This window comes from Carica papaya, chromosome 3, assembly GCF_054855325.1.
Source record: "Carica papaya isolate Zhongbai chromosome 3, ASM5485532v1, whole genome shotgun sequence".
Classification (NCBI taxonomy): Eukaryota; Viridiplantae; Streptophyta; class Magnoliopsida; order Brassicales; family Caricaceae; genus Carica; species Carica papaya.
In genome coordinates this window covers 187,875-212,016 of record NC_142311.1, presented here as the reverse complement: position 1 = coordinate 212,016, position 24,142 = coordinate 187,875, and the positions used below count along the sequence as shown (strand labels likewise).

General features: G+C 36.0%; 6 protein-coding genes across 20 annotated transcripts; 3 read left to right on the top strand and 3 right to left on the bottom strand.

Moving 5' to 3' along the window:
• Window positions 1–481: 481 nt before the first annotated feature.
• Window positions 482–2,378, bottom strand: LOC148266568 (presenilin-like protein At2g29900). The gene has a single exon (XM_088214757.1). The coding sequence runs from the start codon at window positions 1,862–1,864 to the stop codon at window positions 563–565; it is 1,302 nt and encodes a 433-aa protein (XP_088070883.1). The 5' UTR covers window positions 1,865–2,378; the 3' UTR covers window positions 482–562.
• Window positions 1,956–4,174, top strand: LOC148266567 (GDSL esterase/lipase At1g09390-like). The gene is made up of 5 exons (XM_088214670.1): window positions 1,956–1,974; window positions 2,091–2,267; window positions 3,128–3,316; window positions 3,532–3,695; window positions 3,789–4,174. Exons 1-5 carry the CDS (start codon window positions 1,956–1,958, stop codon window positions 4,062–4,064), a joined length of 825 nt encoding a protein of 274 aa, XP_088070796.1. The 3' UTR covers window positions 4,065–4,174.
• Window positions 4,175–5,278: 1,104 nt separating this feature from the next.
• Window positions 5,279–9,236, top strand: LOC110815479 (pentatricopeptide repeat-containing protein At1g56690, mitochondrial). 2 transcript variants are annotated; one of them, XM_022043296.2, is made up of 3 exons: window positions 5,279–7,887; window positions 7,962–8,165; window positions 8,768–9,236. In XM_022043296.2, exon 1 carries the CDS (start codon window positions 5,596–5,598, stop codon window positions 7,705–7,707), a length of 2,112 nt encoding a protein of 703 aa, XP_021898988.1. In that variant the 5' UTR covers window positions 5,279–5,595; the 3' UTR covers window positions 7,708–7,887; window positions 7,962–8,165; window positions 8,768–9,236. The 2 variants fall into 2 exon arrangements, with proteins under 2 accessions (XP_021898988.1, XP_021898987.1); XM_022043295.2 differs by having other exon boundaries at window positions 5,279–8,165.
• A 941-nt stretch (window positions 9,237–10,177) lies between these two features.
• On the bottom strand, window positions 10,178–14,880 carry G6PD4 (glucose-6-phosphate dehydrogenase 4). The gene is made up of 12 exons (XM_022043239.2): window positions 14,521–14,880; window positions 13,681–13,933; window positions 13,355–13,551; window positions 13,041–13,135; window positions 12,596–12,710; window positions 12,278–12,483; window positions 12,093–12,201; window positions 11,968–12,005; window positions 11,738–11,858; window positions 11,452–11,654; window positions 10,750–10,950; window positions 10,178–10,637 (listed from the first exon to the last, which is right to left on the bottom strand). Exons 1-12 carry the CDS (start codon window positions 14,695–14,697, stop codon window positions 10,400–10,402), a joined length of 1,953 nt encoding a protein of 650 aa, XP_021898931.1. The 5' UTR covers window positions 14,698–14,880; the 3' UTR covers window positions 10,178–10,399.
• A 338-nt stretch (window positions 14,881–15,218) lies between these two features.
• On the top strand, window positions 15,219–22,129 carry LOC110815320 (Peptidase C15, pyroglutamyl peptidase I-like protein). Of its 13 annotated transcripts, none has more exons than XM_022043063.2 (8): window positions 15,219–15,367; window positions 16,170–16,583; window positions 17,609–17,713; window positions 17,825–17,872; window positions 18,046–18,264; window positions 21,058–21,236; window positions 21,566–21,794; window positions 21,922–22,129. In XM_022043063.2, exons 2-8 carry the CDS (start codon window positions 16,317–16,319, stop codon window positions 22,021–22,023), a joined length of 1,149 nt encoding a protein of 382 aa, XP_021898755.1. In that variant the 5' UTR covers window positions 15,219–15,367; window positions 16,170–16,316; the 3' UTR covers window positions 22,024–22,129. The 13 variants fall into 13 exon arrangements, with proteins under 13 accessions (XP_021898755.1, XP_021898762.1, XP_021898756.1 ...); XM_022043064.2 differs by lacking the exon at window positions 15,219–15,367 and adding an exon at window positions 15,379–15,537; XM_088214749.1 differs by lacking the exons at window positions 15,219–15,367; window positions 21,922–22,129 and adding an exon at window positions 15,379–15,537 and having other exon boundaries at window positions 21,566–21,640; window positions 21,718–21,745.
• A 236-nt stretch (window positions 22,130–22,365) lies between these two features.
• On the bottom strand, window positions 22,366–24,089 carry LOC110815321 (C2H2 and C2HC zinc fingers superfamily protein). 2 transcript variants are annotated; one of them, XM_022043075.2, is made up of 5 exons: window positions 23,486–24,089; window positions 23,355–23,395; window positions 23,202–23,277; window positions 23,030–23,101; window positions 22,366–22,638 (listed from the first exon to the last, which is right to left on the bottom strand). In XM_022043075.2, exons 1-5 carry the CDS (start codon window positions 23,619–23,621, stop codon window positions 22,529–22,531), a joined length of 435 nt encoding a protein of 144 aa, XP_021898767.1. In that variant the 5' UTR covers window positions 23,622–24,089; the 3' UTR covers window positions 22,366–22,528. The 2 variants fall into 2 exon arrangements, with proteins under 2 accessions (XP_021898767.1, XP_021898769.1); XM_022043077.2 differs by lacking the exon at window positions 23,355–23,395 and having other exon boundaries at window positions 23,202–23,293; window positions 23,509–24,089.
• Between the last annotated feature and the right edge of the window lie 53 nt (window positions 24,090–24,142).

Genomic DNA, 24,142 nt, shown 5'->3' with positions numbered 1-24,142 from the left:
TCATTACTTTTTTTTTCGTGAAATAACAGTTTATGAGAACTCTTCATACAAAAATGGGAACTTTTCATGAAAATCTTACCCTTCTGTCTCTTTTAAGTCGCCAAAAATATTACCCATAATTTTTGTTCATCATTTCATCTCTTCTCTTGTGCTTCACATGGCCTCTCCACTATCCACTAACCCAATTGGTAACTTTCTTTTGTAATTAGCTATACCTTCAACCTTTCATTAGTCAGAAAAAATATCGTATAGAAGTTTTTATTCACAAAGCATGAAGAGAGAAAAAAAAAATTCATTAAGCAATATGACAACATATAGAAAAGAAATAAAGAATTATGCCCAAAACTCTCACGTTAATTATTAACATATACCGAGGAAATGATAGAATTGGAATTTCTTCACAGAACAACCAATTAATAAACACGTGAAGTTCAGCAGAAGCAAAAGCCCAAAAATATACAATCACTTTGTAGAAAGAACAAACATTGAAAATAAATAGTGGATTCCACAAATAAAAGTTTATGGGGCCTAGATTTAGACCTTAATAACATAAATTATGATTCTAGAACATCAGAAGGTTCGTAGAACATTGTACAACAAAATCTTCAAGTAGGAGACGAGCTAAGAAATAAAACAACACACCTAATGCAACTGACACAGGAAGAGCAGGTAAAGCTTTCTGATAAAAGGCCAAAAGTATAAGTGTAATACCCAGACCAGCAATTATAGCCAGATAACATGCATAAACCGTCATCAGATCGTACATTGCTGCCCTGCCAACCAACACACTATAGAAGATAAAGTCTCCAAGCCCAAGCTTAATAGCGCCAGATGACCCCAATCCTATACCTTCTAGCATGAAACTTTCATTTGACACAGCATTCTGCTGTCCATCCACCTGAATGTTCACTCTATTATCAATCAATGGTGCAGCAAGCTCAGCCTCTCTGTCCGAAACCCTCCCCTCTTCAGCTCTAACCAATCTCGTCTCATGATTATTACTTCCAACTGCATCGCTAGTACCAGGTATCCTGTTTGAACCCAAAACATTAACATCAGAATGAGACCCAGAATTTGAACTCTCAACCAAATCATGCCCTGCATTTCTCCTTTCTCTCCAAGTTCTCCTTTGAGGTACACCACTACTTGAACCAGAATCATGAGGAGTCACAGGCCTAGCCTCATAGACCAAAGCTGGGATATCTTCATCCCTAGACATGGCAAGCTCCACCAAGAGCCTTAATGGCCCAACAGGTAATAGAACTGCAGCAAGATCATACAATGCCATTGCAACCAAGAGCACCCAAGTTGTCCATTCAGGAAGTAGAGTAAACCAATAAGCTACCAACACACCAATAAGGACCAAGTACCCTTGGGTAACCAAAATAGCCATTTTTGACATGAACACAGCAAACACGCCCACGGTAGCAAAATTGAACAAAGCCACCAGAAATGTGATACAATCAATACGAATGCTATAATCTTCTATCAGAACCATAGCAATCTCACCACCCATGAACCCCAAAACAATGAAAGAAGAGAAACCCATGTAAAATTTCAAGAACCCCGTGCATCTAAAATAAAATAGCAGTACCAAAGCGAAGGTAGCAACAGTGACAACAGCAACAAACGCAAGAGAGTTCAAAAGGGCACCTACGAATTTGTCCCAGGAAGAATCTGAGCTGGTCTCCGTGTATGCGATGGAGGCTATGGTGGTGATTGATGAGGAAGATGAATAGTCAGTGTTGAGGATGCAAACCAAAATGACAACCACGAACATGCATATTGAGACCGGTGCGATTATTCTGATAATTTCTTCGCCAAGAGATTCGAGAATGCTTGTGGGTTTTTTATTTTGGGCCATTGGGTGCTCAAATTTTCGACCAAATTTGGTATTTTTGCCGGGGTTATACAGTTAGCGTTGGGGCCGTTTTGGATTTCGTAGCCATCTTGAAATGGCAGACCCAGAACCTTGTACTTGGGGTTATTATGATATATAGTAACCAACCTCCTCACACTCTCGACTATGGCCACTCACTCTTCCTTCCTATCACAAATCTTCTTAATCTTTAGCTTTTTGGCCTACTCAGTTGCTGCTGCTCGGTGCAGGAACCCACCTGTGATTTTCATCTTTGGCGATTCCAACTCGGACACGGGTGGACTCGTCGCCGGACTCGGCTTTCCCGTTACTCTCCCCAATGGCCGTACCTTCTCCCGCAGATCAACTGGCAGGTTGTCTGATGGGCGGCTCTTGATCGATATCCTCTGTAAGTCGCTGCCTTCCCTTGATTAACTCTCCTTTGTTTCACTAGTCAAACCAATTGGATCTACTGATGGGAATATGCGGTTACGTGCCTGTTCTCTTTATATTTGGGTTCAAAGTCTGCAAATCCAACGGCAGTGATGCGCTTGTAAATTATAGATTTGAATTTGATAAACCTGCGTTTGTGGAAACGAAAGCGTCGGTGATTTTGATCAGATTAATGATGGGACCCACTTTGCTCGATGGGCCCACGTGCCATCAGTGATTTGTATCTCAATTATTATTATTATTATTAAGCAGCGGGTTAATTTATTCATTATATAGTTTTAATTCATTGTTATTAAGAGAATTTAATTCATTATGAAATTTATTTTTTAGTTTAAAAATTTAATAAATTTATTAAAATTTAATAAAATTTGATTATTGTATCATCATAAATATATTAGTGAATTAAATTATTAATTTTATTAAATTAAATATTATAAATCAAATATTATCAATTCATAATATATTTATAGATTTTAATAGTATGAATCAAATATTCTGTGTTAATCTTAAATAGTGATTAATATTTTATTTTCTATAATAATATACTTTAATATTTAATATCTGAATTCATTTAAAAATGTATAGAATTCTTTTTTTAAATAAATAAATGATTAATCTCCATTTAAATAAGATAAAGTATAAATTAAACGCAGGATCTACACAATCCATGATTTAGTTTATTATTTTATGTGGGTAAATGCAACTACACACACATATACATATATATATATATATAGATATATGTATGCATATCCACACTAAAGTGTTATATGGGATTTGTAAGGAAGGTTTAAATAGCTTGATGGATTTGTTCAGGCCAGAGTTTGAATACAAGTCTGCTGAGCCGATACCCGGACTCACTGACAGATTCCAAGTTCAAAAATGGTGCAAATTTTGCACTTGTAGGATCCTCTACCCTCCCAAAATATGTTCCATTTTCTTTGAACATTCAGATCATGCAGTTTCTTCATTTCAAATCCAGGACCCTTGAACTTATTAATGCAGGTAAGTCCAACTCCTCCTCACGTAATACTTCTTATGCATGTTAGTTTGACTCCCTATATGTATATACAAGATTTAGGGGGGGAGCACATGGTTTCCAAGGGTGAGAACATATATGTATTGTGGGAGAGCATATATATGGTTTAATTACCTCGTGGAGGGTGTTTATCTAAACAGAAAATGGAGTCTGATTATGTATACTGCTCACTTGTTTATAGGTGAACGAAATTTGATCAACCATGAAGGTTTCAGAAAGGCGCTGTACATGATTGACATCGGACAAAATGACATTGCTGATTCTTTTGCGAAAAACCTTTCATATGCGCAAGTAATCAAAAGAAGAATTCCATCATTTATTGCAGAAATAAAGAATGCAGTGAAGGTGATCGGGCTTATAATATTACATATATACAAGTTATCAAGTTAATTTCTGTGTGGATTATGCATTTCCTCATCCTATATACATATAATGTAGGTTTTATATAATCAAGGTGGTAGAAAATTTTGGATGCACAACAGTGGAACATTAGGTTGTCTGCCTCAAAAACTCTCAACGGTGCAAAACAAAGATCTGGATCAGCACGGATGTCTTTCAAGTTACAATTCTGCTACGCAATTGTTCAACGAAGGATTAAACCATTTATATCAATCGATTAGATCAGAACTGAAGGATGCTTCAATAGTTTATGTAGATATATATTCCATCAAGTATGATCTCATTGCCAACTCCAAGAAATATGGTAAGTTGTGATATATAACATTCACATGGTCTGTGTGTTTCTTTTTTTTTATCAGTAAGGAAATTTGAGTTGTTTGATATGTATATGTAAAGGTTTTTCAAGTCCGTTGATGGCCTGTTGTGGGTATGGTGGACCTCCGTACAATTAATAAATCAAATCTTTATCAAAGATGTTCTTTGAGAAAATATTATAATTTGCACAGAATTTCAAATTGTTCTATTGTTGGTTATATATGAAAAGATTGATAATTGATTTACTAACAATTTTTTTTTTCTTTTTAATTGGTGACTTAACTAGAACCTTATTACGAAAGTAACTACCTACGATATAATTAATTGCAATGTGATCTTTCTCAATGCAACTTGAATTTTATGAAAGTATAAGAATGTGACCATTTTTTAGAGTTCTAATTTTTTCCATCTCATTCTCTCATTATCAGCACTATCTTAAAATTTCAGAACGCTTGAGATAAGAGTCGTAATCCTATTGAATTAGTTGATCCCACTCTTTAATTAGTTGGAAAGCTCCTTCTTGTAATTGTTTCAAGCTGGATAACCATGACTCCGTTCATGATAATTGTGAATATGTTTTACTAGTAGTCTTATTAAAAATAACTACCGTAACTAAACGAATAATTTCATGAGCAATTCGGGTGTTGCGCAGGCATTTACTGTTGAACTCTATGTTGCCCTTGATGCTCTCAATCTTGCTTGGGAGATGGGCTTAAAAAAACTCATTGTGGAAATCGATTCCCTTCATGTTAAATACTTCAGTTGAAATCCCACCAAACTCGATTCCTACCACTCTAGTATTATGAGATAGATTAGTTATTTACTAAATCGTAGATAAAACATTCAGATTTATCATATTCACTACGAGAGTAATTCGTGCGCAAATTGATTAACGAATTGAGTGAATTATATCAATCTTAGCTATTTGAGGCTCCTCTTAATCTCCATGATTATATACAAATAGGTCACTCTGATTTGTTTAAACTCAACTTGTTAGATTTTAGTATTAATTTTGACTCTGTTTTCTTCCTTTTATTTTTTTTATTAAAAAAATTAAAAAAAGTTAATATTGTATGAATCTAAATTTTTTATTTCTTTCTAGCACCAATTCCGTTACATTTTTCATTTTCATTTATAAGATAAAAGGGTTATTTTTTATTATTGTTATTATTATTTTATAATTTTAAACTTTTAAATAAATTCACAGGCCTCATAATTGGACTCGGCTGAGCGCCAGCGCCCATGGGATAATTACTGGAATTTTAAAGTAACCGCTCCTGCTCTCTGCAAGTCTTGCGACCTGCATTTTGTGGCATTCCGTCGGTGAACAAAAGCGTCCTCTACGGAGTATCTAAAAACCCCCGAATCAGTCTCGACTTTTTCTCTGCATGAATAATTTCTTTTTATTTAAACGTTTTTCCATGTTTGATGACTTGGTTTCTGGAAAAAAAAAAGGAAAATTTTCGCTAAATGACAGGCCATAATTTGAAACTTCAGTATTCATTGCTTGCTATTTTCTAGTGTTCATCAAATGAAATTTCGATCGATCCCATATAAAGCATACTGTACGGATACGGGGATTTCTGCTGCTGCTAAAATTTCTCTTTTTGCTCGTCTCGGTCAAGTCGAGAAGGCCCGAAAGGTTTTCGACGAGTTGCCTCAAAAAACAATCACTTGTTGGAACTTGATGATAAGTGGGTACTTTGACAACAGAAATCCTTCTGAGGCTAAGCGTCTGTTTGACAAGATGCCGGAAAGAAACACAATTTCTTGGAACGGATTGATATCTGGATATATCAAGAATGGAATGGTTAGTGAAGCTATGAAAGTGTTTGAGACAATGCCTCAGAGGAATGTTGTTTCGTGGACTGCGATGATTAGGGGATATGTGCAAGATGGTATGGTAACTGAAGCAGAGTCTTTGTTCTGGCAAATGCCTGAAAGGAATGTGGTTTCATGGACCGTGATGTTAGGTGGGCTGATTCAAGAAGGCCGCGTTGATGAGGCGCGTAAGTTATATGACATGATGCCCGTGAAAGATATAGTTGCTAGAACTAATATGATAGGAGGGTTGTGTAAGGAAGGGCTGTTGGATGAAGCAAGACAGATTTTTGATGAGATGCCACGTAGAAATGTGATTTCTTGGACTACAATGATTACTGGGTATGGGCAGAATGATCGTGTGGATGTTGCTAGGAAGCTTTTTGAAGTGATGCCGGAAAAAAATGAGGTGTCATGGACGGCCATGCTACTGGGTTATACGCATAGCGGAAGGATTAAGGAGGCTTCAGAAATTTTTGAGGCAATGCCGGTCAAGTCAGTCGCTGCTTGCAATGCTATGATTCTTGGGTTCGCCCAAAATGGGGAGGTAGAAAAAGCAAGGGTCATATTTGATCAAATGAGGAAGAAGGATGATGAGACATGGAGTGCAATGATTAAGGTTTACGAAAGGAAAGGGTTTGAGTTGGAGGCACTTGATTTACTGATTTTGATGCACAGAGAGGGAGTGAGGCCAAATTTCCCATGTTTGATTAGTGTTCTTTTAGTTTGTGCCAGCCTGGCAAGTCTTGATCATGGCAGACAGGTTCACACCCTGTTAGTGAGATCCCAATTTGATCTTGATGTATATGTTACCTCAGTTTTAATGACGATGTATATCAAATGCGGTGACCTTGTCAAAGCAAGGCAACTTTTTGAACGGTTCGGTCCAAAGGACATTGTTATGTGGAATTCGATTATAACTGGGTATGCACAACATGGTTTAGGAGGGGAAGCTTTGCAGGTTTTCCGTGAGATGCTCTCCTCAGGTATCACACCAGACGATGTCACCTTTATAGGAGTTCTCACAGCATGCAGCTACACTGGAAAAGTTAACGAAGGGCTTGAGATTTTTGAGTCAATGAAATCTAGTTATCATGTAGAGCCAAGAACCGAACATTATGCATGCATAGTGGATTTGCTTGGCCGAGCAGGTAAAGTAAACGAGGCAATCAAGTGGATAGAAAATATGCCTGTGGAAGCAGATGCTATAGTTTGGGGTGCTCTTTTAGGAGCCTGTAGAATGCACATGAAGTTGGATTTGGCTGAACTTGCAGCAAAGAAACTTCTACAGCTGGAGCCCGAAAATGCTGGACCCTCCGTCTTGCTATCAAACATATATGCATCTCAAGGTAGATGGGCTGATGTTGCAGAATTAAGAGCGAATATGAGGGCAAGGAGTGTGAATAAACCACCTGGTTGTAGCTGGATTGAAGTAGAGAAGAAAGTACACATGTTTACTGGGGGAGATAGCACTTGCCACCCTGAGCATTTATTGATATTGAGGATGTTGGAGAAGTTAGGTGGGTTATTGAGAGAAGCTGGGTATAGTCCTGATGGTAGCATTGTGTTGCATGATGTGGATGAGGAAGAGAAGGTGCAGAGCCTGGGATATCACAGTGAGAAACTTGCTGTTGCATATGGACTTTTGAAGGTTCCTGAAGGGTTACCAATTCGGATAATGAAAAATCTCCGAGTGTGTGGAGATTGTCATTCTGCAATTAAATTGATTGCAAAAGTCATGGGAAGAGAGATAATTCTGAGAGATGCTAATAGATTTCATCATTTTAAGGATGGCTTCTGTTCTTGCCAGGATTATTGGTGACTATACCATGCCCAATACTGACTGATAGATGCATGCACACGCTGATTTGAGCAGCAGTCATCTATACTCTCCCATATCAAATCATTAGGTTCTGAGCTTTTCAGCTCCACATATTCAAAAGCTGAAATTCCTTGACCATGATGATTGTTTCACTGAGGAACCATGAAATTCAAGGTCCAGGTATGACATATTCTCCTGAGAGAACAAAATTCAGGAAAGAGGTGAAGGCAATTCTAATAATTTTATGATTGCAGTCTGCTTGATACATAAGGTGGAAAATGTGAATGCTTCATGTCTGCTTCCTTTTAGCCACTCTAAAAAGAACATCTGTGGGGTTTCTTCCGAGCTGCAGCATCTTGTCAAGAAATGAGTGTGAATGGCTAAACGTCAAAGCTTTCATCTTATGAACTATCTGACAAGACCAACTAATGGAAAAGCTTTATCTTGCTCATGCTTAGGTATGTTATTTTCATTCCAACAATGCCAATCTGTGATTACATTTTGAATCACCATCTACTTATTTTGCACTTCAACATGAATTCAGTGGTGCAGATACATTATCTGATGCAAAACTAGGTTGACCTTTGGTGGTCAGGGGAGATAAGTGTTTTGTTGGATGACTTAAATCTTCCATCAAATATATGAGCACTGAAAGGATGTGAAAATTTATATGCATATATGGTGTTTTCATGAGTGCTGGATGAATGATTTTTATATTTTGCTGTGTTGTTAGCAAACCTATTCTCCCCCTTATTGTTGGCTACCTTGTTTTTCCTGCTATGCGCTGTTATTATGGTCAAGAAGACTACCCCATAAATATCTATGTTCAAATAATTTGTCCGTGTGCTGTTATTGCTTCCCTGCTATCACTTTTAGTCTTGCAGTATAGTGCATCCTGCATTATATTATAGTGCCTTACTGCAGAACTGTTGCCTGGCTCCTCTATAAGAATTACATTCCAAAATTTGATATTTAGTCAGCTATGACAGATTTCAAAGAAAATACGTTTTATTTTCTGTTATTAATTCCATTATGTAAACCAAAGTTGTTTCTTTTTTAGATTGCACCTGTACGCTTTGATACGAGACAAGTATGCAAGCCCGTGTATAAGTGACAGCTACTCTCCTATCTATATGCAGTAATGACATGCAACTTCAATGAGCTAAGCTTTGCAGGGTAAGGTTGAAGTTTTGGAAAGTTCAAATGATCTTTCTTTCCTTATGCACTCTGCATTTGCTGTTTGGCAAAGAAAGATGATTTCTTTCCTCTTGCTCTTCCAAGTTGTTCGGCTGCTTTTTACTTGTCCCTTTCCATGTTGGTAATTAGAGCTTTTGTTTTCTTATTCAGCTCAGGATGATAAAATTTGACTGAATTGTAGGTTTCAATCTCAGGTCCAAATCATTGAAAATCTATCCTGCAAGAGGGACCTTTGTTTGTTGTGATCTGACCATTTTTTATTCTTTTTATTTTTTTTGAATATATTATTTACGTGGGATAAATATTATTAATGAGATCAATGATTTTGTCTGCGTTTTACTGTTAAAATAGTTTCTTTTTTCCAGGAAATAGCTCCACTCGTTCTCATATATGCTATTAGCAAGGAGATAAATAGTCAAGAAGTCATTTTTTTTCCTGACAAAATTATGGTATAAATGAGAAATTATATTATACATTGAATATATATTACATTATATTATATTTTTATTAATAGCATGAATGAAATCTATGAAGTATATTGGTCAAATACGCACAAGACACAAGTTCATTATACATTTCTTATTCAAAAGCTACAGAGAAAGGTTTAGGTCTAAACCAGTACCATTACCTTCTCCTTCTCCTTCTCCTAGTGATTTCTTATTATAACATATATATATGTTACATTAAAACTTCCACACACACACACTAAACACAAGTTCATTATACATTTCTTATTCAAAAGCTACAGAGAAAGGTTTAAATCTAAAGCAGTACCACAACCTTCTCCTCCTTGTGGTTTCTTATTAGAGGGTCTAGGTAGTTGTTGTAAGCTCTTACCACCTTTAATGTCTGCATCATGGTCCATGAAGTCTTCAGGTCGGAAGGTTGGATTCCTAGGCGCAGTGAAAGCCTTTTCCTCTTTTTCAATTTCTTTGAATCGGCAGTGCATGTCTTCGTTTCTTTTTATCAATGCATAGAACTTTTCCATCTTCTCTTCTTCATCTTCTTGTTTTTCTTTATCAATATCTCTCCTCTTCTTGCTCTCGCTACTCTCCATATTATCCTTAAAGGACACAGAGTAAGACAGAAAGAGGGATATGGACCAACTTTATCCTAATGCTACTTAATGCTTGACATACTATATAATATAATATGTAAATATATAAAATATATTTATATCATCTATTGTATATAGAGATAGTCATAAGTATACATATATAATTGCATGTACAATAATAAATATATACGTATATTGGGTATGGGCTTGTATTGGTTGATGAAATAGAAAATGTATTTAGTTAGCTGAGTAACTCCCAGTCCCTTCTACAATCTCACGACAGGGAGGTCTGATTCATAAACCAGTTTGAGCAAAAAGTTCATGTGGGTTTCCAGTAATTATTTGAGGTAAAATATTGTTAGATTCGCTCATAACTTAATTATTTATAACCTATATTTTTTAATTCACATACAATAGAAATTTCAACAAAAGACATTGTTAATCATCCACCCAACGAACCCCATGTTTTGCCAGAAGATAGTACGCTCCAATTGGACCTCTACCTCCAACCTCATAAACTTCTGGTGCAATATTTTTCTTGTCTATCTCCTGCAGAACTGGAGTAAGAATATTCCATGCAGCAGCAAGCTCATCGCTTCTCATGAAAAGATGGTTGTCCCCATCAATAACGTCGAGAAGAAGATGCTCGTAAGAATCAGGTATCTCAACATTGTACCTGCACCACCAATACAAACTCAAGCACATACGCCAAAACTGAAAACCTGAGCATCACTAAGATAATGCTTTAAAACTCTTTTAATACAAGTTAACATCCATAAAGCACTTGCCTGTCCTTGTACAGCAAATTAAGTTCTGAAGCATCCAGCTGCATGCCTAAACCTGGAACCTTGTTATTCACCTTAACCAAAATAGCCTCATCAGGCACATCACTTAGAATCAGTTCATTAGCTACATGGTCCATACTAGACCCAAAATATCCACGGTAGAGATTTCCGGGAACTTGATGAAACTGTATACGTATCTCCACTCTGCAATATTCACTATTTCGGTGAGAAAATATGACTGTTATAACTCCTAGAAACGGCAACCAGATGCACTTGCACGAGTGTACTCCCTAATTTATTAGGCAACTGTTTGCTCAATATACAAACTTTTTAGAAATTCGAAGGCACAAAAACAATTATTCACAGTCTCCTAACTAAAGTTGGGTAAATTTCAACTCATAAACGTCTTGGGAATTCATATAACCACAAAGGCAGGAAAAAAAGAACTGCTATTTTATTGGCAATTCATTCTTTACCAGAGAATAATTTCGTAGTATGCAAATACCCAGGACGGGAGTCATAAAGAATCCTTAAATCACCATAAATGTCTGCATGCACAATTTTAAGAAAAAAAGGCCAAGGCTCAAGGAAAGTCACCAAGTCAAGATAACATTCATGTTTTCCTGAAAAACTTGAGATGAACATATGGCAATTTCCAATTTGAACATATTGTAATGTAAAAGTAATACTTGTAATCAATTTTACCTGTGTTTAATGAGACCCATACCAGCTTGGATTATGAAAGGTACACCATCCCAACGTGCATTTTCAATGTATAATGCAGAAGCAAAGAAGGTGGGAGTCAAACTATTCAAATTTATATCAATTTTGTCCCTAGAACTAGATTTATACTGTCCAAGAACAAAATCACCAGGTATCAATTTGCGAATTGATCTTAAAACCTTAACCTGAAACGAAAATATTAATAGTATCATTATATGCAACAAAAAAAAAAAATTGCTCAACCTATTCTCTCATAAAGGAGCAATACTTTCTCATTCCGAATATCTTCACCATCAAGACTTATTGGTGGTTCCATAGTAAGCAATGCAATTGTCTGAAGTATGTGGCTATGAACTATGTCTCGAATGATACCATAACCATCAAAATACCTGCAACAGCAAACAATTAATAAAAGTTCAATGAAATCCTATGCTTTCCAGTAGATTATGGAATCTACTTTGTTGATAAAAAACAAATTGTCACAACTAGAATGAGCACCTTCCCCTCTGCACACCCAACTCTTCTGATAAAATGACCTGCAAAAATTAGTTAAAGATGTGATAGACATTCAGTTGATTCTATAAGGATAATATGGTTGCTTGTTAAGAAGAAAATGGTATTACCTGGACATTCCTTATGTATGTTCGGCTCCATAATGGCTCAAAGACAAGATTAGAAAACCTTAAAACTGTGAGATTTTCAATAAGGTTCTTTCCCAGTAGATGATCAATTCTGTAATCATTCATTTCAATTATGAAGGATTGGATAAGCAAAAATACATCTTTACTATCATATTGTATATAAGCACCTGTATATTTGCTTCTCCTCATATTTAGAAAGAAGAGACTTTGTTAACTGCTGAGAAGACAGGGCATCAAAGCCAAAAGGTTTCTCAATTATTATACGATTCCAACCTTTCTGGGTTTGAGCATAATCAGAAAGAGAGCATGCAACATCCAGAAGGGCTTCTTGTGGCACAGAAAGGTAGAATATCCTGTTTGCTTCAGATCCTCCCTGCAGTAAGCAAGCTGTTGCTGAATCAATTATCATATTCTTCCGGCTCAAATGTTTGAAAGTTAAAGGGAACCCATGCAAACAGAAAAGACTCTTATGTGACTGATTATACCTCAATTTGCTCCATCCGAGCATTGAGCCTTGACATCCCATCTTTGTTGTCAAAACCTCCGTTAATATGATATGTTCTACTAAGAAAAGCATCCATTTTGTTCCCGCAATTTTGTCTGAAATGATTTTCTTTATGAAGTCTTTATAATGAAAAATTCTGTCTTTAGCATATAACTAAGTGCAACAAAGACGTGCTTGCAAATTCTAATAATCGGTTCATCTCAAGATTTGTTAAGGAGTCCTTTTTTCTGAAATGCATAATCAGCTTATTTCCTTAATGTTCTGCTAATGCAAACCATGCTACAAATCATTTCTCCAGGTATCATTTTTATAATCTCTAAGTAGTTTTTCTTTTAAAACTTTTAGTTAATTTAAGGAATTAAATATCAACAAAACTTGAATGAACGAGGCATGAAAAGAGAATTGGAAAATCATGAGGACCATACTGATGATCAATGCGGCAAGTCAATGTTGATGCTATAATGGATCTCAATTCTTCGTCTGTCAAATTCTTTCTTGAATAACCAAATATACCTACATCCTGCAACCAAAGGAAAAATAAAAGACTAAGAGAAGAAATTCAACCAACATGCTTAGATTTTAGAACATGTTCAGGTATTATTTTCTAAACCTTGATCATTGTCCAAATTCAATGAGACATTCAATTTTACTAATAATATTTTTGACAGCTTTTGGTAAAAGCCCAACTTTTTCTTTTCATGAACAAAAAGCTCAAGCAAAGGTATTAAACGAGTCCTACCTCAGGAAGGAAACCACTATAATACAAAGCAAATAATGCTGGAAATATCTTTCCTTTTGCCAGTTCTCCAGTAGCTCCTATGACAGCAATGCAGAGTGAAGGCCCCTCACTACCCTCATCGGGAAAATTTAAGGAATGTGTTTCTACCATAGTTCCTTTTGATTGTGAAGCTGTAACCACCATTTTTTCAACATAACCTATAAATTTCAAGTCAAGACGATGCAGAAGGACAATCAAACCAGTGCTCATGGACTGAAAAAAGACCAACTTATGAAAAGACAGTTGAACATAGTATCTTTAACCATTAGGACGAGATATCACTGGACCTTGGTCTTGGATTTGCTTGTCAATCCACAAAGTTGGTTCCAAATGCTTTCTTGGTCGATGTCCATCATATTTTTCCAAAATCTTGAACTGGTTTACAGTTACTGACCCAGTTTTCCTTCTATGTTTTGGTACGTCTAAACTCTTTAATATCCACTGTTTAAAGTGGCAAAACATTTGGCAAAAATTGGAACCTCCTCCACAGGGCACCAGATGACGACTTCGCACTGAACCATTATTTCTTCTTCTGACCAACTAAAACCATAAACAAAAATATCAAAATCAGTAAGGGAATCATATTTTCTATATATCTGAAATACAGAATGGTAATTCTCTCCCTCACAAAACTCTAATGTTAAAACGAAGCAAATCCATTCATAGGCTCCAAAAAGAAATCACTTACTTTCCAGCTAGGATGTTTAGAAAGTAGAGAAAGAAGAATTTAGTAAAGCAAAATATGATTCTTTTCTTTAGTTTTCTTTAGCTGTATCTGAAAATTACAGAAAAATATCAATCTCATCTGTAAGGAGATAGTGGATATGAACACAAAACTAAAAAAAATGTAAATCTTGTATCCTGATTAATTTTCACTTCCAGAATTTCCCATTCCGATTCTCTCTATTAAGAAGCGCACGTATCATGTCAACATGGAGCTACGTTGAAATCGACTAGCAAAATCAGAAACAAGAAAAGAAAAAGAAAAGAAAAGAGAAAAGTTTCGATTCTTTTTCATTTCCCATAGTTTTTCATTCTGATTCTTCTCTAGTTTCCAGATTTTCACGTTAACCACACTAATCATTATAACAAAGCATTAATAGCACAGCACGTGAAATCCGACGTACATAAAAATAGTACTGAAGTGGCACACGCAGGAATAAAGATGCGTATATTATACGCATATTAAGTAATGAGATTACTAAGAGAGTACTAGTCGAGACTGCTCGACGACTGGAGCAGATCGGTGGATGCAGTGAAGCTTCGGAGAAAGACACCGAGACCTGTAAAAATGACGTCGACATCCTATTTTTCCTTTCCTCTTGTTTTTCTCTCAACTTTTTGCGCCTGTTCTTCTAGCCTGGGAGTCACTTGTTCACCGGAAGTTCATTTCTGTAACGACGAAACTCGATGACGAGTGCAGTTCGGAGAAGGTGGTCTGGGGTGCAGAAGAGTGGCGCTACTACTTGGGCATTGGCGCAATGGCATCGCGATAAAATCTCCAAGTGAAAGGAAATCCAGAAAACGATGACGTTTTGGTTTCTCTTGGGCCGTGGGCCTTGGTGGGAGCAATCCATGAATTGAATTGATTTTGAGAATGTGATAAATTAATTAAATCTTAATTTAAATATTTTTGGATGTCAATAATCAGCTCTTTTTTATTTAAGAAACTATTTATAAAGCATGTGCTAATTATTTTCTAATCTCAAATTTTTTTATTATTAAAAAAAAAACTACTGCAGTAAAAGAAAAGGCAAGAAACGACAAATCAGTAACAAAACAGGAGATAAAAATAAACACGACAACAGAACAGAGAGTATTTCAAGATTTGCATGTAGGTACATCTTCATCTACCCCGGTATCTGTCATGTTATTAATACATGTGCACATACATATTATATAAATTTATTATTATAATGATACATAATGATAATTGGATTGGACGCAGGCAGATAGGAGTTTTCTTCCATGAAAGTGACCTCTCCACTCTCTCTCTCTCTCTCTCTCTCTCTCTCTCTCTCTTAATTTGATGAGAATCTTTATTAACTTAATAGTCTAAAGCTAAATCAGCTTTGTTGGATAGATAAGACTGGGTTGTTGTTGAGTCATCTTCTTTTTGCTTTCTTCCTTTCTCTGGATTGCAGGCAAGAAAATTTTGCACCCTTCTTTTCCTTTTCATTTTTTTTCTCTACTTTCTTCTCGGAATTTTATGGGCCACATGTTTCAATTTCAAAGCCTCGGTTTTTGAGGTAGATTTCTGGGGTTTTTGATCTGTTCGATCATCTGGGTTTTTTGAATGCTTTTATAATCGTAATTGGATTTTGGTTTGTCGATTGTGTCTGTGCATGGCTAACTCTGATTTTGAGTTTGATTGTTGACTTGGGGTAAATCTCAAGTTTTCATCTTTTACATGATCTGCGTCGAAATCGGTTGGTTTGTTTCCGTAGCTTTCAAATTCTGATGTTTCTTAGCTGTTTTCGATACGTTTCTGGGAATTCTTACGGTCGTTTCTTCCGATGATGCATTGTAATCTGCTACTGGAGCTGTTCGGTTGTCACATTGGGAATTGATTTTCTCGTTTTTCAATAAAAAAAGTTTTATTTTTGGAGCCTCGATTCAGAATTCAATGGTTATTAAGTCTTTAGCCCTTGTTTTTAATTTGAAGCTCATAAATTGAGCTTGATTCAGAAGTGAAATTCAAAATTTTTTATTCAATATATGATGAAGTCATTCGTGATTCTCTGTGAAACGCTTGAATTGTTGCTTGTCTGTGTAGGAGAAAGAACATTGGTGTACTTCTCTATTGAAACTGGGAGTGTGTGACCGATCATCTTAGACTGCCGTTGTTTGACGCAAGTATTTAGATAATTAGGTCAACTATCGTGGGAGAAGACATTGTGAATTTCATCTCAGCTGTCAATTAATGGGATCTGAAGGGCCACCAGCAGTTACAGTCCATGTGACAGGCTTCAAGAAATTTCATGGTGTTGCAGAGAATCCAACAGAGACGATTATTAGTAACTTAAAGGAGTATATGAATAAAAAGGGTTTGCCAAAGGGTGTTGTTCTAGGGAGCTGCACAGTGCTTGATACTGCAGGACAGGGAGCTCTGTCCCCTCTGTATCAGACCTTGCAATCTGCTGTTAATGGCAAAGAACACGAGCCCTCGAATTCAGCAAGAACTGTTTGGGTGAGCCTGCATATCTACTATACAATTCTCAGCTCTAGTTATTGTTTGGGACTGCACCATGAATATTTTCTGCACAGGATCGTTAATCTATTGATGACCATTAGTTATTCTAGAAATAGATTGAGTTACCTGGTTTATGCATGTTATACAAGAAGATGGTGCGTAGTTTCAGTACTGACCGCTGCCCATCACTCCCCCATTCTCCATCAGAAAAAGCAGTTTAAAATGAGTGGAGTGGGAAAGGAAAAAAGTCATCAAAAAGATATAATGAAGTGAAATTAAATATATATATATATAACATCATTGACATTGCAATCTTTGAAATGCTTAATTGAACAATCTGAAAATATGCCTCTCTCTTATTTTGCTATTCAAAGTCTATGATTACGTACTGTCAACCTCTGATTTACTTAGTTTGTTGATTCATAACAATCAAAGATTGTGTTACAATCAAATGTGGATTCTACTAGCTTCTTAGTAATCTTTTTTATTGATGAAGAGCGAACCAATATGATATTATTTAATCTAACTGTTGTTATATGAACTTGTATATGATCCCTTGTTAACTTGTTCCAAGAAGGAAATAACAAAAGAGGGATTAGTGCTGACTCTAGAGGGAAACTGATAGTATGAGAATCACTACAACCAAAACATTACATAGGAAAGCACCCCACTAACCTTTTTGAGAAGAAGTTGGTAGCTAACATGAGTCTGTAAAAAAGTTTTGAAATCTTTGAAGATGAAACCGTCATCTCAACCATCCTCTGATATTATGTGAAATAATGTAGTTCATGATCAGTTTTCCTAAAAGTTGAATTGGTTAAAAATTATTTATAATTATGTATATATTTCAGTAGTCATCCCATATATGCATCTACTTGCAATCAAGGCTTAGAATGTTTTCCTGCAATTTTTTGCTCCGGCTGCAACAGAGAGACCAGGGTTAGATTCATAGATATTTTCCTTTGGACTTGGTTTTGGATATTCATGCATTACTTTTGGCCCTTGTAACCATATCTCTGCAGGTACACTTTGGAGTTAATAGTGGTGCTACAAGATTCGCCATAGAGAAGCAAGCTGTCAATGAAGCCACTTTTCGTTGTCCTGATGAGATGGGATGGAAACCTCAGGTCTCAGTCTGATACAATATTATATCCATCTTTCATTGATGCACATGCAATTTCCTGCAGTTCAACGTTGCAAAAATTTCTGTAACTTTGATTTTATTGTACCTTTTGCAGAAAGTGCCAATTTTTCCTTCAGATGGTGGAATTTCACGCGTACGAGAGGTAGACTGAACTTTGGTTACATTGCTTTTACTCACATAGGTTAAATATATGAACATACTTTATCTTTTAGATCCGTTGACAGGACAGATCCTTTTCTTATCATCTAGATTATGCAAGACAATCTTTGTCTCCCTTTTTAATTCTTACAAATATTTTGTTCCAACTACTTGCAGACCTCTCTCCCTGTTGAGGAGATAACAAAGGCCTTAGCTAAGAAAGGGTTTGAGGTGATGACCTCCAATGATGCAGGTAGATTTGTGTGCAATTATGTCTACTATCACTCCCTTCGGTTTGCAGAGCAGAATGGAACCAAATCACTGTTTGTGCATGTCCCTCTCTTCTTGACCATAGATGAGGAGACGCAGATGCAACTGGCTTCTTCCTTATTGGAGGTACTTGCTTCTTTATGTTAGTAAAGTGTGGTCTTTCCCGTTTGTATTGTTATTGGCCATGTATGCGGGGGTCAATACAAACTTGTTTATTGGAAGGCTTAATAAATGGATAAGTGGTTGTGAATGGAAAAATGTATTTCTGGCACGTGCTTGTTTCAAATGTATTTCCTGGGATGTTTCTCACAAGTATTCTGCCACCAGCTAAAATGTTCTTCAAATCTTTTATTTCAATATTCAAATCCGGGATGTAATTTCATTTTATTACTGCTGCTTTCCCTTCTCAGATTATCTCCCTTCATGATTTTCATACATCAGTTTTGCTCACTCATGATTATGGCCGCTCAATATTCTTTGGTTCAAAATTGGATTACAAGAATAGGACTGCATAATTTTGGTCAGTTTGTTTGCATATCAACATGACTTCATTATCGATATTCCCAAAGCTCAAATTTCCACATATGACACCATCTCAGATCATCTTCTAGAGTAAATTTTTCCTCTTACCATGCTATTCTCTTCGCGCACTGGCATTTCATGAAAAAATGGTTCGGTTTACAACTTTGGCTTAAACTTTTGGGTTTTGGGTTCAAGTATGAGCTACAATTCTCATGGAAAAAAGAATAAACTGGAAAATGGCTACTTTACAATTCTGTCGAAGTTTATACTATGGTAGATACTTTTGTCGGAGTACTTATGCTTATTGGACAGTTTAGATAGTTATATTCCACTTCCTGGATAGATATATCTGTATCCAGTTTCAAGATAAGTAAATCAACAAACATAAACATGTGTTGTGTTATCAAACTTGAAAATCTATCCACCAAGCAGTAAAAACTGGTGGAAAGTTTAGGTGTTTGGAAGATTGTCCCATAACCATTCCAACAAAAAGGGTTTGTCACAGTTGGACCTTGGACAGGAAGCAGCTCAACATCTGTCATCACAAGATTTGTGCATGGAAATGAATCACGACAAAGAAAATGGATTGGTGGACTCCTCATGATACATGTGCATGTTCTTATAAAATATATCATTGAGTATAACTGCACTTGTTTGGATTGCGCACGTTTTCTATGTAAATATCACGAAATATAACATTGGAAACAAAGCTTGATCCTCCCTGACAAGTTTTGATTTGAATAGCATTTTTTAAGTATTTGATTATCGAGTTACTTGTTCTTATGTTAAAAACACAGGCATGGGGAGTTGTGGATGTCAAGACTACCAATGCTACAACAATTGACATAGCATTACTTTGAAGTAATGCTAATCGATTCAATTTAGAGAAAACTAAACCCAAATAATCAAACTTGTTACTATGATTCAAATTGAACCTTGAAGTCTACTCCTTTATTGAACTATAGTAAGAAGTTTGATATTTGAAGTAACAGACATGTATAAGCTAAGTTGTTGAATACTGACTACTTTTTTGTTAATCGAATATAGGGCTACTTAAGAATTGAATCCTAAGAGTATACTCCTTTGCAGTGTGTACAAAGACTTTTTTTTTAATCATACGTAACTTTATATATTGCCAAATACATAGCAGTATACACATATTTGCTGATCCAAAGATCAAAACTTGTTACCAGAGTTAAATAAAGACTTGTACAATCAATGTATAAAGTGTTGGTCCAGCAAAAAATTGAAGAAGCAAATCCTAGAAACTGAAATCAACGTTGTTCTCATTGTCAACTTCGTTACCAGAGTTAAAGCAGCTTCATCCTCATTTCACACAGGGTAGGTGATGGAGTTATATATTTGAACAAAAGATCCATCTTAGGACTCAACAATAATATTTTGGCAAACATCAAACTCTGAAATGAAATTGTAGTTATTCTTGACTTGAAGTCCTTGGACTTTTAAATTGGAGCTCATGAAAAATTTCAATGCCTAGGTTAATAAATTTCAGAGAATATTTTTTATACTTACAAGAGAAAAACAAGTTACAGTGTCGATGTAAATGTACATACGTATACACATGTATAATTATTCAATGAATATGTGTATTTTATCGAAGATATATACTTTCTTATATGAACTTCAAAATAAAATTCAGAATAAGTGCATATTGAGTTACAAACATTAACATATCCGGATCCCATATTACTCTGGAAGTATGATTAACCATACTAAAGCACAAACATGAAAAAACCAAATGCATGAAAATGAAGAAGTGGAAGCTTATCCCCAGTCTATGAAGGGAAGTGGTGGGTATCCGCCCTCTGGAGGAGGCCTCAATGATAGAGGCAGATTGTCCCATGAATCAAACAGGACTTATGCTCAGAGAAAAAGAAAATAATGAATAGGGAATAAAATAAAGTAAATTTTAGAGAAAGAAAAAAATAATTATTCACGGACGTTAAGTTCAAATTTAATGTTAGTATTAAACTCCTCATATTGTGATGACTAAACTAAGAGTATGTTTTCAAATAAAACCTCCAAAATTGTTAATTTGTTCTAAACATTTCCTCATGAATGATAATCATCTGACCATAACATACAATACACATTGAGAAACGCTCTTAAAAGTATACTTAAGGAAGAAAGTAAGCTTCATGGAGCATAGACATCAACTATATGGATCAAGCTGAATAGGTTGAAAAACTGTGATATGGGTCATGTAGTTCTTACTTTTTAGTTGATGATCTACTGCAGTTTGATGCTCGGTGTTCTTGAGTTAGAAAAACAACAAGCTCAGGACACTTGTATGGCGTCTTTTTTCTTTCGTGAATGATCGTGCAAAATGTGTTATAATTTATCACCAGTTTACTAGCTGTCTTCTTTTTGAATTAGGCAAAGTGCCTGGAGACAGGTGAAACTGTTGCTATAAAGAAAGTTCTTCAAGATAAGAGGTACAAGAACCGTGAATTACAAACCATGCGCCTCCTTGACCGTCCAAATGTTGTCTCTTTGAAGCATTGCTTCTTTTCAACAACTGAAAAGGATGAACTTTATCTCAACCTGGTACTCGAGTACGTCCCTGAAACTGTGCACTGTGTGATCAAACACTACAATAAAATTGAACCAGAGGATGCCCCTTATATATGTTAAACTTTACACATACCAGATATACTTTTGTTTGTTGCAATTGCTAGGTTTATTGTTAATTGTTACTTTAATCTGAAAACAGGACAAAAGTCCTGTTTGATTCAAGGTGGTTTAGTTCTCAATTTATTTTTCTTTTTTGGTTTTGTTGTTAGAACCCCAAGTTTAAAATAGTTTATTGGTTTTCTTGGAAATTCTTGTAGATGGAAGAATAACTTATTTACAAGTTAACCTGTGTTATGTTATTCCTTGGCAGATTTTTAGAGCCACGTCTTATATTCATCGGAGTACTGGAGTGTGTCATCGGGATATCAAACCTCAAAATCTTCTTGTGCGAAATTGTCTTTGTTCTTGTAGATGTCGCTTGTTTTACTCTTACCAACATCTCTCTCTGTGCTTACCATACAGGGGAGGAAACTAAATGCATGAACCCTCACCATACAGAATTTAAATTTCCTCAAATCAAGGCTCACCCATGGCACAAGGTATTGAAGATATTATAATCAATATGCTGTGATTTGTTGTTACAAACTGTCCTGCCAAAATTATATTAATTTTCTTTTGTCTCGCTCCACAAGAGCATCCTGCTGAAGCTGTTGATTTGGTCTCCAGGTTATTGCAATACTCTCCAAACCTACGATGTGCTGCTGTGAGTACATAAAACCTGCCTTTCATTCCCTTTCTCTCTCCCTCCTGCCAGGCTTTTTGTGCTAGATGCCTTGATCCACCCATTCTTTGACAATCCCTTTCTTGGATTGTAATGTAATGGGACGAAAAATGTAACAGAAGCAGCAAACTGTATTCTTCCCCATGTGAAAACTCTTTACCTATGATATTTGAAATAACATAACATGATCATATATGATACCAGATTCAAAACTGTCATATGAAACAAACATGATCATATATGCGAAAGCTCTTTATTATATGCTTTCTGATATGAACTTTAAAATAACATTCAGAATAAGAGCATATTGAGTTACAATCACGATCGTATATGACACTACTGATTCAAAACTGTCATATGAAAGAAAGTTCAGGGATGACAAGCAAAGGAAATCTGGAAATCCATTTTGAAATTATTTATGTATGATAATCCATATCTTAACATGAAATCCAGATCCCATATTACTTCCCAAGTAGAATAAACCATACAAAAATAATAACTAAAAGCACAAACATGAAAAAACCAAATGCATGAAATTGAAAAAGTGGAAGCTTATCCCCAATCTATGAAGGGAAGTGGTGGGTATCCGCCCTCTGGAGGAGGCTTCAATGATGGAGGCAGATTGTCCCACGACATTCCCATGCTATCTCTGACCACGTTGCCTGTTAGAAAGCCATTATGCTCAGAGAAAAAGAAAAGCATGAATAGAGAATAAAACTCTTAAAAGTAAATTTTATTTAATTTTTCATGGACGTCAAGTTCAAACTTAATATTAGTAGTGATGTTAGTATTGATATGTATAGTTTCAGTTACACTTCAAATTTATTTAGAATCAAATTTCTCAAATAAATTAAGGGTATGTTTTCAAATAAAATCTCCAAAATTGTTAATTTGTTCTAAACATTCCCTTACAACTGAATTATCATTCAAGAGCATCCGACCATTACAATACACAATGAGAAACATTCCTGAAAGTACACTTAAGGAAGAAAGTAAGCTTCATGGAGCATAGAAATTTCTTGAATATGGTTTCGTGCGCAGTAAAAGGCTTACCCTGTAAAGAGCTTCCTCCAACTAATTGATTAGACGGCATAATTTGTGACCGAAGGTTCATGTCAGTGAATCCTGCAAATGAGTGTAGGATCAAATAAGACAAATAACCAGCAGCTCCAGATGAGTGCAGTAAATCAAAAGAAAAGAAGATAGAAAAAATAGGACATCAGACCTTGAGAATTGGCCGGCGTAGGTAGATTCTTGTTGGGATGACGATATCTACAAGAATACCCATATGGGCAAAATCCCTGGAGCATATTATACCTGAATTAGGAGAAGAGGAAGGCGAAGGAGAATGAGAAACAGAAGAAGAAAACGAAGGTACCGTGTTGAGAAAGCGGTTGCAGATGCCGGCAGGAGAGGTGTCTGGGGAGATGAATATGAGCGAATTGAATGAAAATTGTAAAAGCAAAAGGGTTTGAAGTCAAGGAAAAAGACAAGAGAATAGGTTGACACCTTGGTATTGGATGGAGTCGTACCAGAGAGCTTTAGCACGGAGGTGGTGGGTGCCCTGGAGATGGCGTTTTCTGGCGGCAGGCGTGTCTTGGAATTCCTTGTCGCAGTAGTCACAGTAATATTTCCCTAACGGCATTTTCCGTCTCCGTCTTTGCCTTTAAGCCATTGTTTCAACTCAGGGTATGTTGGAGATAGGACTTGGAAGGAGAGTGAGTTCCGACTCACAGGGTATTCGTGTCGGCACTGTTCCAACTCAGGGTATGTTGGAGATAGGACTAGGAAGGAGAGTGAGTCCTGACTCACTGGGTATTCGGGTCGATTCGGTACTGTTTCAACTCGGGGGGGTGTTGGAGATAAGACCAGGAAGGGGAATTTTCTAGTTTTAGTCAGCAAGATGATTAAACCCGATAGTCTATTATAGCATCAATAATTCATCATCATTTGGACAATTAGGGAGTTTAAACAATCATATGCTCACATGCATAATCACAAAAGGTGCCGACTTCCTTTACATAAAACATTACAATACATATATATATATATATATATATATATAAATCAGAGACAACAAAACGGGTTCTATTGTTCAACATTTATATCATATTAGCCCAACTCAAACATTACTACTTTCTTCCCCCAGCTCCAATTCACTTCACT